The 13,288-nt window shown below is 42.2% G+C and overlaps 1 protein-coding gene and 1 pseudogene across 4 annotated transcripts; both read left to right on the forward strand.

The window, feature by feature from the left end:
- The first annotated feature begins 1,195 nt into the window (after positions 1-1,195).
- Positions 1,196-13,288, forward strand: LOC146636887 (uncharacterized). 4 transcript variants are annotated; one of them, XM_085349723.1, is made up of 5 exons: positions 1,196-1,238; positions 1,393-1,737; positions 1,819-1,938; positions 2,020-2,054; positions 13,169-13,288. In XM_085349723.1, the coding sequence occupies exons 1-5, from the start codon at positions 1,196-1,198 to the stop codon at positions 13,286-13,288; spliced, it is 663 nt and encodes a 220-aa protein (XP_085205849.1). The 4 variants fall into 4 exon arrangements, with proteins under 4 accessions (XP_085205849.1, XP_085205850.1, XP_085205852.1 ...); XM_085349724.1 differs by lacking the exon at positions 13,169-13,288 and adding an exon at positions 2,325-2,444; XM_085349726.1 differs by lacking the exons at positions 1,196-1,238; positions 1,393-1,737; positions 1,819-1,938; positions 2,020-2,054 and adding exons at positions 12,010-12,091; positions 12,191-12,535; positions 12,690-12,794; positions 12,876-12,910.
- Positions 7,498-9,428, forward strand: LOC146636888 (uncharacterized; annotated as a pseudogene).

A 13,288-nucleotide genomic window follows, 5' to 3' on the forward strand; every position in this document is an offset into this window, starting at 1 on the left:
TGAAACGAGCAGCCCTAGGTACCCCCAAGCCAACGGGGAGGCAGAACGCGCTGTTCGTACCATTAAAGACTTGTGGAAAAAGGACTGTGACTACACCAGAGCACTGCTAGCGTACAGGGCCACCCCACTGGAACATGGGCTCTCGCCGGCGCAGTTGCTTATGGGGAGACACCTGCGGACCACGCTGCCACAGGCTGTGGCAAAGCTGGTGCCAAGGTGGCCTGACCTACAGGCTTTTCGAAAAAAAGATGAGGAGGGGAGGCGTGAGCAGGCAAAACACTACAACCGCAGACATAGAGTCAGACCACTTCCGGAACTATCGTCAGGACAGAAAGTGTGGATTACCACGGAAGGAACTACCGGAGCAGTAGTTGGACCTGCCAGTGCTCCCAGATCCTATGTGGTAGAGACAGACAGGGGTTTTCTGAGGAGAAATAGGAGCCACCTCAGACCAACAGGGACTATTACCAGATCTGGTCGAGTGGTGAGACCTCCTGAAAGACTGGATGTGTAATTCTCTGAAGTTATCCATTCATGCCCTATTCAAAGCTGGGTTAAGCTGTCAGAGATGTTTACAATAATGTGTTTTGTTTAACTGTAAGTGAACAAATGAGGGATGTGTATAATTTTCATGTTTCATGATGTTCCCCATTTCTGTTCTAGTGAGCTGTTTGAGACGTTATGAAGTATGTCTTTAGCTAGAAGGAGGAGGTGTAGCGGTAGACTACTGTTCCCATAAGGCTGTGTGTGGGGGGAGCTTCCGGGGTTACGAGTAAAGTTGGAACACATCACCCGAACACGCTGCGTCCAGTGTCATCATTTATACGAACCTGAATATAAACTTTTAACTGCAGGAGCTATCCAGCTAGCTAGATAGAGAGATGCTGGTTTAGTCAAAGCTTAATCACATAGACTATTATCATGTCCTGCAGTTATAAAAATCAAAGACAAAGTTAATGTGCCAGTGTCAGGAAAGGTTTACAAAAGCATTACTGAGACTGTCTAACAAACAAACCTAACAAACAAGCGATGATATCCTGATTTTTGTTGCTGCGCTTTTCTACAAGCACCCGTGCAGTTGGTCTGCAGTCAGTGCAGTCAGTTTAAATATATAAGAACAGCCCACCTCTTTGTCTAGAGATCACTTTTGCAGGAGCACCATTCAGTTAGTGCCACTGCAGTGGCCGTGTGCACAATGGTGAACTTCAACTTGCTATCATTTCTACTCTATACTCTCAGTAAGTACACCTATCTATTTTTTTATCAGTAGTTAGTTGCAATTTGTTGTTGTCATTAAATTACGTTTACAAAAGTTTATTGACAACATAAATTTTAGGTGTTGTTTTGTTCTTTGGAAAATTGTCTTTTATGAATACTTGTTGATTGTTTCAGGCTGGATATCTGTTTCACTCGCACAGTTTTACACTGTGGCGGTTGAGCCTGGACAAGAAATCACACTGCAGTGCTCCAACTTTAGCAGTTTTGCAACCCACATATTCTGGTTCAGACTGGCCGACAGACTCAATGCCAGTTGTATCTCTTTTATGCCCGCTGCTAATAGTCGTGCTACCTTCTGTGATGGATTTCAAGATACTAAATTTAAGATGACATCCAACACCTCTGTGCTATTTCTCAAAATTAAACAAGTGGATTCATCTGACTCTGGGTTATATTTCTGTGGAGAGTTGAACATGGGAAGGCCAAAGGTTTATACTGCAACATATTTGAAGGTTCAAGGTAAGATTTTTCTTTTGCTTTGATTTTTGAGTAATTGTCACAAAGGCAGAATATCCTATATGTACTATTTCTTTTTTTCAGTTGACGTTCTTTTAGAAGATGGGTTAACCAATCTATCAACTGTGATCCTCGGCAGTTTAACTGTTTTCCTTCTACTGGTCATCATTGGTCTGGTTGTTAGCATCAGGAAACTTCATACAGGTATTTATTTGCTTAAACTTAAACTAAACATGAAAAGGTTTTTAGTGAATAACTAACAGATGTAGCTTTTCTATTAAATAGCTCAAGATGATGGACAGAATCCACAACGCAGTGAGGTAATCTGTTTAAACCGTAGATTCAGATCGATTGATTTATATATTGTCTGATTCAATCATTCATATATTAACATCCACCGGTCACCAGCAATCAGTCTTGGGTTATGGTAACTGAATACATTTTTACATTTTTAGAAACTAAAACTAAAATTTTGTCTAACCCTTCACATCAGTCTAGACAGATTGCCTATGACCTAGTGGATGTTAAGAGATAAATAAATAATGTGCAGGATTAGTGACTTTCAACATTTCCAATTTTTTTATTTACAGAATGTGGACTCTGATGTCATGATCACTGCAGGGCTGAGTTTCCCTCCCAGAACAAAAATCAGAAGACGTGTGCCACAGAGAGAGCTGGAGACCAATGTTGTGTACGCTGCTACGAGATAGACTCACAGGAAAAGCACCACAAAAGCTCTCTCACCCATTTTGACATTACTTGAGACAAAAATAGTGTGACTGATGGTTGATGGGGGACGAGCTAGTGAGGACTTTGATGTATAGCTTAGATTATGGTGAAAGTGAGTGAAACTCTGCTGTAATAGTAAGACAGATGCAGTTTACCTTGTTTAACAGGAAGAGACAGCGACTGTGGTCTGACAGTCAATGAAAATCGCATCTCTGAGGCTCATTTTACAGACATTGTTAGTGGTAAAATTTCTGTGCCATTTTACAAGCATGATCAAGACTCTGCAGCAACTAAATTAATAATCTAAAAAGCCGATGCAACATCTTGCCACTGTGACATCCACCTGTCACAGCTACAGTCTCTTCACTGTGCAGTTAAAGCTCTAATGTATTATCTTGAATCTTAATGCAAAAATGCATGTATATAATCACACTTAAAATCTCATTAAAGCTGATGTAGTTATAAAAATGTGTATAATTTTTTCTGGTTTGCTCACAACTTATGTGTAAAAACTGAAATGAACTACCATTCTGTGTGAACAGATATAATATCTTTATTGATGAATTCTGGCTAATCCTCTGTTAAAATGCACCACACATAAGTAGATTAATTAAAATATGATTATAACCTACATTAAAACCAAAAGACAACCGTGTGGTATGTGGAGCTGTACTCACAGCCAGAGATGTAGCAATATATTCCAGAATCCTATGTTGTTCAGTGAGTTAAGCCCAACTATATCAGAAAAATAATTCAACAGTTTAAGTATATTTAAGTGTGTTGGGTCTGCGCTTCCACAGGCCCCGCTGGTTTAGAAACTTACTCCCGTTAACGACAAGGACGCAAGACGAACAGCGATTTTACTTTACTACCTCAACGTCAACGTCAAATCTCTTTCACTCTTTCTTGATGCTTGCTGTTCAAAGTCTCCTCTCCACGATCTTCTGGAAGCCCAGTAGCACAGCCCTCTGTGGGATATCTGCTGTGCTCCTGAAGCCTCTCTCCTGGCCTCAGCTTCCATCTTGTAGATGTCCCCCTGCAGTCGCTCCTTCTGATGACACCTGCAAGTTAAAAATTGATACTTCTCTTTTGCCGCATGGCTCTTGCCATGTGTCAACACCACACAATGAGACATGCACAAGAATGTTATACCTCCTCTCTGAAAAATTCTCCAGGGTTTCCCTCTTGGAGCAGCTCCACTCCAAACCTGTAACCCTGTGTCAAAACATTAGTCAGTGGTTAAATGTTAAAGTTTGTTCAATTCCCAGCTCCACCTGGAGCCTGTATCCTTGCCTGCAGGACAAAACCCTGTAAGTTAAAACAAACCTCACATTTGCAAACAACTGTAGCTCATAAGAGTAATAAGGTATTCAGCATCACAGAGACAAGTATCATGTGCAGGTTTATTCTAAATCATGAAACCCCTACTTTTATTTATTTATTTATTTTTTTTGCCATAATTTGCTCCAAATCATTGATCATCTCAACTTCATCAGTGACTTTCCTTAGGTTTGTCACTCACTTATTTTATCACTATGAGCTCAATAGTGGTCAGATAATGAGTCCCATATTAAACTATTCTGTAATTACTAAAAAAATTATTTTTTCTCATGTCACTTGTCTGTCTGTGCTGAATCCTTTACAAGCACTCTTAAAGAAACATTAGCAGTAGCATCCTAGGTCAGGCCACGGTCATCCAGATTCCAGAGGTGCTGTAAAAAGCCATAAAGTTAACACTCTGCTATAAAAAGAAGTAACACTGGTTTCAAACACAGTATGTCTCACACTGCATTCACATTTCCACTGTAACATTCACGTTTTCCCAACAACACAGTGTAATTGCGTAATCAACACACAACCTGTAACACAGTTTCCTTCACACAAAAACCCAGTAACCCAGTAGAAAATATAAACCGATTGTCCTGCTGTAAATCACATGATTAAATCACATGATTAAATCACATGATTAACCCTCTGCTATAGAAAAGTAATGTAAATGTTAGCGCTGCGCAGGTGTAACACACTTTCTCACAGTGACCTCTGCATTTGGCAATACTAGGTCATAAATAACACACCGCTGGTAAATTCACAGACACCCAAAAAAAATTACAGCTAAAAGGTTAAACTTGCAGAGTTCAAATAGTTATGTGACCCAAAGTTTCCTCCTCTGGTCTCCTCCTGCTCCTGCAACAAAAGACAAACACATCGATACATCCACCCCTTTGTCATGTCTGGGTGGGGGTTAACCTGGCATAGTGGTGTCAAGTCAGTCAACTCTTGTCAGTTTTATCAGTCCAGTCAGTTCCCTATTTTAATTTTCACTCATTCATTCATTCACTCATTGCTGATAGTGGAATCTATCATCACATTTCGCTTTCACCCTCAGCAATATTACGCCATTTCAAAAAAGAAAAAGAAGAATTTAGATTGGATTACCTCGCTGAATCAGACTACTATATTTCTGATTGTTCCAATAAGTGACTTTCTCCCGAGACCATTTTAATGTGGAGAAACTCACTTTGCTGGAAACGCATCTCCATCCAGTCAGGTGATGGGTTTTCTTTCTCTCTGATGCCGTTTGCACACACTGCTGCTGGACCTGCTCAGGACTCTGCTGTTGTCTCTTGGACTGCTGTCAACTGTTGATGTATGCCTGTACTTCTGGAACTGCACTCCTTGTCTTCAGGCAGAGGTTAGCTTCCGTGGAGCTTGCTTCTTCAGGGTGAGGAACACATAGGAGTTAAGTTGTAAACACAATTCAGTCAAAAATTCGGCCTGAGTGTTTCTTAATGATGTTAACCTATAATTTTCCTCCAACTGCTGCACGTGGAAAATTGATTCAGGTCTGCTTTTCACCTACAAGTGACAAACTAAGACATTTTCATTATTCTCACTGCTTAAAACAACACATCTCCTCTCTCTGGTTCTTGAACTCTCCTTTCTTAAAAACAAAAAGTGAGATTGCAGTTGTTTCAGGCTGAGAAACACCAAACACTCTTCATATTGTCATTGCCTTTTTTTTTTCATCAACACAACTATTTTATTTCTTTTGTGTCCACTAGGGAGAAGGTGACCTGCAAAATCACCTCTTCCCCAGTTGGAGACCACTTCACACATACACCGTGACATCAAATATATTCACACTCTGTTTTTCATCTGCTTTGTTCAGAAATTCATTTATTTCTTCAATGATCTACATACTACGTGCTGCCCGGTGAATACTTTTCAATGTATTCCATCCCCTGTCAAGGCAGACTTACTCAGTTTATTCCCCATTACAAGACAACAATCAGTCACACTCACACAGACCACATCTGGCCCGCACTCGCTCACACGCGCGTTCACACACAAACAAAATAGGCACCGACAAGAGCTCTATCCTCCTTACATATTGGTGGAGAAACCAAACACTCAACACCCTCAGCAGCGGAGAAAAAAAAACTCCTTTCGGTGCAGAAACCATCTTTCACCATCCTTAAAAAACTGGCGGTGAAACCAGACCTCCTTGAAAACTCGTCTCCCCCTCCTCAGTGGACGCTATGTGTTGGGCTCCAGCTTGGAAGGATCAAATAAATGTTGGGTCTGTGCTTCCACAGGCCCCGCTGGTTTAGAAACGTATTCCCGTTAACGACAAGGAAGCAAGACGAACAGCCATTTTACTTGCTAGCAAGGGAGGCTGGTTGGAACAAGGCTCTTGGAGCTAAACGCTCCTCACCCGTCTCTTAGCCAGCATCAAATAAACAGCCTTCCTTGCCGTCTTTTCATTGAAAGCAGTTACAGTAAACACAAGCACCACCCATTCTAAAAAACTCCTCTGGTCACAAAAGATAAGGTACTGTGTGTGTATGTGTGTGTATGTGTGTGTATGCCTGTGCGAGAATGTGTGTGTGTGTGTGTGTGTGTGTGTGTGTGTGTGTGTGTGTGTGTGTGTGTGTGTGTGTGTGACCTCCTGCTTACCAAAGGGTCATAAAGGCAGGAAGCTTACTAAACAGCAATACAGAACCTTCACATAACACTACAGCCTCCCCGACCAACAGACTGGCTGGGGAGGTCGTCAGAAACAAAGGAATGTCTTTGATCCTACAGTTTGTACTAACATTTACAAATTTGAGTAACACAATGACAACATTTAACAATTTGACTACAACAACGTGTGTTAGTAAAAAAAAAAACAATACTTGATTTTGAATATGACATGGTTATTGGTGTCAGACAGACTGATCAATGTATTTCAGTAATCTGCTGATGTTTAACTAAATAACCACGACTTTCAGTCAAGATAGATTCAGTCAGAGGAGAGGTAGAGCGATAAGGAGAGAGACACAGATAGAAAGTAGTGAGCCAACCAGAACTGACAGAGGGGCTGTAAACTGTAGATTGATTCTACCTGCTATGTAAGTTTCTTTATGTATTTAATGTACAACCAGACATGTGGCCATACAGTACACACACACATTAAACCAGTAATGTATTGAATTTGATTGCTTCCCCTATGAAGCTGATAATTGGTACTTTTAGGAGCACTTGCACTTTTTTGTTTATTAGTCTAAGCATCCAATCAGCCATTGGTCAAGCAGTAGTGCAAGGAATGATACGGGTTAAAAACCTTTAGTTTAGTTCACACATCAGAAAAACAAAAAAGTTTACTCAATGAAGATACATCACTATATTTCTTATAGTGCAATAACTGGACACATTTCAGCTAATAGTGTCATAGTCCCTGTGGCTCAATAAGGCTACAGGTATTCATGACTGTTTTTCTTCTCTCTCGCTATCTCTACTGTCTCCTCCTCGCCTGGGCGGAGCTCACTGTGGGTTTCCGTTTTTGGCCAACACACCTGGAAGCAGGTACTCACCTGTGGCTCGTTATACTGCTAAAAGACGTGGGTGTCATGCTGGGAGGGAGCGCTGCCGCCCAAGAAGGAGGCATTATAGACCATCTCTCCCTTCTTTAATCACTGGAAGTGTAAGATCGCTGACCAATAAGATGGATGAGCTCACATCACTAACCTAGTCACAGAGGGACTACCGGCAATGTCCTGGCTAACACCGCTAACTCCGGACACGAGCATAACGCTACCTGGATTCCAGCTGCTCCGGGTGGACTGCACGTGAGAGAGCGGTAAGAGGAAAGGAGGGGGACTGGCAGTGTTTGTGAATGACAGATGGTGTAAACCCAAGCACATCACTGTGAAAGAACAACTCTGCAGCCATTAGCATGCGTGAGTACTACCTGCCCAGGGAATTCTCGCATGTTATCGCGATGCCCCCCTCGGCCAACGTAGATGCAGCCTGTGACTCTCTCCACTCTGTGGTCAGCAGACTGCCATCCCAATGTCTGAAAGCCCTTCTCCTAATATCAGGGGAGTTTAATCATGTCTCACTGAATTCCACACTGCCCACCTTCACCCAGTATGTGACCTGCCCAATCAGAGACAATAAAACACTGGACTTACTGTACGCCAATGCAGAAGAGGCATACAGTTCATCACCTCTACCTCCCCTGGGCAGATCTGATCACAACCTGGTGCACCTTGTCCCTGTGTATGAGCCCTTAGTGTGCAGGGACCCACCAGACACCCGCACAGCGGAGAGCTGGTTGGAGGAGGGCGACGAGGCTCTTAAAGATTGTTTTGAGTCTACTGTGTGGGAGGCGATCTGTGACGACCACGGAGAGGACATCGACAGCCGGCAGTACGGACTATATTAACTTTTGTGTGGATAACACCACACCCACCAGGACTGTACAGTGTTTCTCTAACAATAAACCGTGGATTACCCCAGAAATTAAAGCTGTCCTCAAGCAGAAGAAGAGGGCCTTCAAATCGAGAGACAAGGAGGAGCTGAAAAGGGTGCAGAGAGAGCTGAGAAGAATGATAAGGAATGGGAAGGACAGCTACAGGCAAAAAATGGAGAACCAGCTTCAATAAAACAACGCTGGCAAAGTCTGGAGAGGCCTCAGAACCATCTCAGGCCACAAAGTTCAGAACTCTCTGCCTGGGAGGGATGTGAGGTGGGCAAATGATCTGAGTCATTTGTTTAACAGATTTGATTCATCCATGAGGCAGTCTCCAACATCGGCTGCAGACTCACCCACCCCCACTGCTGCTGTTCCACCTCTGACACCTCAGACACTTCACACCTCCTCTATTCACCCTGCTCACTCCTCCCCACCCCCAACAACAGCATCCAACACACATTTAACACAAGGCTCCAGGCTGTCTCTCTCAACCACCCAGGTTAGGAGGGAACTGAGGAGGATTAAAGCCAGGAAGGCAGCGGTCCAGATGGCATCAGCTCAAGGGTCGTTAGGTCCTGCGCAGACCAACTGTGTGGGGTGATGGAGCACCTCTTCAACTTGAGCCTGAGGCTGGGAAGAGTCCCACAACTCTGGAAAACCTCCTGTGTTGTACCAGTGCCAAAGACTTCACGCCCCAAGAACTCAACAGCTACAGACCGGTGGCTCTGACCTCCCACCTGATGAAGACCCTGGACCAGCTGGTCCTGGCTCAGCTTTGGCGCCTGGTGAGCTCATCATTGGACCCACTTCAGTTTGCCTACCAGCCTGGCATTGGAGCGGATGATGCCGTCATTCACCTCCTACATGGTTCCCTCTCTCACCTGGAGACCGCTGGGAGCACTGTGAGAATCATGTTCTTTGATTTCTCCAGTGCCTCCAACACCATTCTTCCCACAGTCATGAAGGACAAGCTGGAGAATTCAGGAGTGGACCATCACCTCACAACATGAATACTGGACTACCTCACCAGCCGACTACAGTACGTGAGAACTCAGGACTGTGAGACTGTGGACAGCTACAGGTACCTTGGTGTTCATCTGAACAATAAACTGGACTGGACTCATAATTCAGACACCCTCTACAGAAAAGGTCAGAGCAGGCTGTACCTGTTGCGGAGACTCAGGTCTTTTGGAGTGAAGGGCAGACTCCTGAAGACCTTCTATGACTCTGTGGTGGCCTCAGCCATCTTTTACAGTGTGGTCTGCTGGGGTAGCAGCATCTCTGGGGACAGGAAGAGACTGAACAGGCTGATCCGCAGGGCCAGCTCTGTTCTAGGATGCCCTCTGGACCCAGTGGAGGTGGTGAGTGACAGGAGAATGGTGGCTAAGCTGTCATCCCTGATGGACAACATCTCCCACCCCATGCAGGAGACTCTGACAGCACTGAGCAGCTCCTTTAGTGGCTGCGGCACCCACGGTGTGGGACGGAGAGATTTCACAGGTCTTTCCTCCCCACTGCTGTCAGACTCTACAACAAAGACTTCAACTGACCAAACACACATATCCACACATGTGCAATAGCAATAACACTAAGTGTAATATTCTTTTCTAGCATTGTTGTATTATACTCAGTTGTATACAGCATTTTATTTTATTTTATTCTATTGTATATAGTATTTTATTCTTATCCTATTCCAGTCTTTTTCTAATTTTTGCTATGTAACTTTGCACTGTCCACTTTCTGCTGTAACAAAACAAATTGGTACGGTGTGTGTGTAATTTCCCTCACCACCCCGTGGAACCCTTGAACCCCTGAACTCCCTTCACATTCTGTATATAGTCACTCAGTGTTTTTTAAATAAACCATCTTTGCACTTTTCCTCAAATCTGCGCTTGAGTCCGTTCAGTCAACCTTGGCAATAAGCCATATTTTGCACTAAAACAAGGCAAACAGCCAGGACAATATGAAATCCAGATGACTTCCGAGCACTAACAAACAAAAAGAACTCGAATTGCGTCACGGAACGCATCCATGAATGACCCACCCCAAAATGTAGTTCATAAAAAATAATTTAACAAAGAATCATGGCCAAAAACTCAATATAATAATCTACAGATATGTGTCGATTCGTAGGGAGCTTGTAGATGCAGGGAAGGCGGACGGACCTGAGCAGCATCCACAGTTACGCCTCGCCGGCTTAAAAGCTGAACTAGATACTGCAGTGTTGTTGTTGGTATGTGTTTGGCTGACAGCTGAAAAGTTGCAACTGTGTGTGTGGTAAAAAAGAATGCATGGAAATGTGGATCAATCTGCCGTGTCAGCATTACAGTGTGCGCCCCATCCTGGGTATTATTGTACACAGTTCTAATGTGCAATGTATCCTGAAAACAGAAAAAGAGGAGGTTAAAGAGACCCCTAAATAGTTTTTTGTCTTTCTATTGTGATCTTGGTCTCAGAATTCTTACATCCTCTAATATAGGTTTGTTTTTGTGTCGAAAAGAAAGAAAGAAACAGGTCTCGTTAAACTGATCCAATACAGGTTAAAATTGAACTGAGAGGAAAGATTTACTCATTAAGTATTAAACAGGCAGATGTACATACATACTAATAAGGACTGTGTATACTGTCAGTTATGGTTGATATGATCGTGGGACGTGTTATGATCACTTTGCAGCTGCTACTTTGTTCAGAGACAGTGGAGACTGAGTTGAGTCTGTTAGAAGAGCTGCTCAGAGTTTTTTTTTTCATCTGTGCTAAGCACACATAGGTCACATGATGCTGGTGGTAAATTACCTTCACATTATTTCACTGCACTCAAGAGTACAGGTCACACCTAACTTCACAAACTCGCTTCACTGCTCTCAGCTACAGTAAGGTGACACGTGCACAGCCTTTAGTCTGCAATCTTTTTTTTACATTTTAAGATGTGAAATTAGACGTCAAAACCACATCAGGGTAAAGCTTCACAATTAGATACATTTGATCTACTAAACCTCACTTGCATTATCATGGCCAAGCCAGTCATGAACTCTCAAGTCACTGTGCATTTATAGAGCTACTATTTTAATATATCATAATATATCATTAACTTTAGCATCACTGCAAAGGTAACTCCTAATAAAATACTAAGTTAACTTTTGGATATAAAGGTACTGTCATGAACTGGTGGAAATATGAGAATGGGACCCAAGAGCAGACTCAATACATGAGTTGAAGGTAGGATGGAGGCTTGGCAGGAGCACTGAAAGACTTGGAGGGTCCCTATGAAGCAGGTTGCAAGCAAGAATGAAAGATGAGGAGTGTGACTTTAAGTACACAGAGTGGAGGCTGACTGACTTGAAGTAAGCAGCCAAAAAGATGATTGGACTGGAACAATGATGTCAGCATTGAGTTTTACAGTGTGTGAAAGTGGAGGTGAGATAAAGAATAAACCAGCAGCCAAACACCAAGAAAGCAAACGAGTGATTACAGAGGTTAGTTATTGAAATTACACTTAGACTTCATGTCTGTAGACAAATGTGAAGTAAACAGTCTGCACCAAAACCAGCAACTGAATAATGACTGTGATAAATATTGAATACTACAGCAAAGAATATTTAATACTGTATAAATTTACTGACACGTCTCTTGTAAACAGCCTATTGTAAAAACTTTACTTGAAAAATTGTATCAAACAGGATTTTAATGATACCCAGTTTGTCTTACTCAGTGTCAGTTTGCACTCGTGCTCCTAAAAGCACCGTCACTGTCAGTCTGACTGTACATATAAAAGCACAGCCCGCCTCTTTACGTACAGATCACTTTTACTGAAGCACAGTTCAGTAGGTAAAATAGTAGTGTTGTGTGTCACAATGATAAACATGAAACTAGTTTTACTCTACACCTTCAGTAAGTACATTTATCACTTTTTTCACATTTACTTCTATACAGTAATCCAGCAGGACTGAACCTTACGTACATGTCATTAATGCTCGCTGTTTGTTCCAGGTTGGATCTCTGTCTTAGCCTTCGAGTTTCACACTGTGGAGGTTCAGCCTGATGAAGAAGTCACGCTGCAGTGCTCCAACCTTAGCAGTTATCCTGTTCACTTATTCTGGTTCAGAAGTAGCAACAGACCCAACGCTAGCAGGATCTCATCTATGGTCAGCCCTGAGGGCAATGTGACTTTCTATGAAGAATTTCAAAATGGCAAATTCAGCATGACATCCAACATCTCTGTGCTATTTCTTGAGATCAAACAAGTGGATTCATCTGACTCTGGGCTGTATGTCTGTGGCCTGCCCAGTTCTGAAAAGTTCACAGTTTATGGTGCAACAAATTTAAAGGTTCATGGTAAGATTGTTTTTATTTTTTCTCTATTGATTCATTTAAGGCAATTAAAACGTGTACTATCTTTATTACCAGTCAAAAAACTACAGATACTCTTATTTATTATTCCTGTTATTTATTCTTATTAAGTAATGTAATTTAGTTTTCGTTCTTGTAGAAGGTAGATCACAAAATCCATCCACTATGATCCTGGGCAGTTTAACTGTTTTCCTTCTACTGGTCATCACTGGTCTGATTGTCAAGATCAGGAAATTTCATACAGGTATTTATTTGCTTAAACTTAAACTAAACATGAAAAGGTTTTTAGTGAATAACTAACAGATGTAGCTTTTCTATCAAATAGCTCAAGATGATGGACAGAATCCACAACGCAGTGAGGTAATCTGTTTAAACCGTAGATTCAGATCGATTGATTTATATATTGTCTGATTCAATCATTCATCTGTTAACATCCACCAGTCACCAGCAATCAGTCTTGAATTAGGTTTGAGTTATGTTGCTGAAAATGTACATTTTTATAAACTAAGACATCCACACATCAGCCTAGACTCTAGACAGATTGCTTCTGACCTAGTGGATGTTAAGAGATAAATAAATAATGTGCAAGATTAGTGACTTTGAACATTTTCATTACAGAATGTGGACTCTGGTGCCATGAACTATGCAGCACTGAGTTTCCCTCTGAGAGCAAAAATCAGAAGGTCTGCACCACAGAGAGAGCTGGAGCCAAATGTTGTGTACGCTGCTACGAGATAG

Source organism: Diplotaxodon limnothrissa, linkage group LG3, assembly GCF_057381915.1.
Source record: "Diplotaxodon limnothrissa isolate DT_005_m linkage group LG3, D_limnothrissa_male_GT1.1, whole genome shotgun sequence".
Classification (NCBI taxonomy): domain Eukaryota; kingdom Metazoa; phylum Chordata; class Actinopteri; order Cichliformes; family Cichlidae; genus Diplotaxodon; species Diplotaxodon limnothrissa.

Coding starts and splice junctions, on each gene's coding strand:
- LOC146636887 (XM_085349723.1), top strand. CDS start 1,196: ATGGTGAACTTCAACTTGCTATCATTTCTACTCTATACTCTCA. Junction 1,239..1,392: donor ATTTCTACTCTATACTCTCA/GTAAGTACACCT, acceptor TGATTGTTTCAG/GCTGGATATCTGTTTCACTC. Junction 2,055..13,168: donor AGAATCCACAACGCAGTGAG/GTAATCTGTTTA, acceptor TTTTCATTACAG/AATGTGGACTCTGGTGCCAT.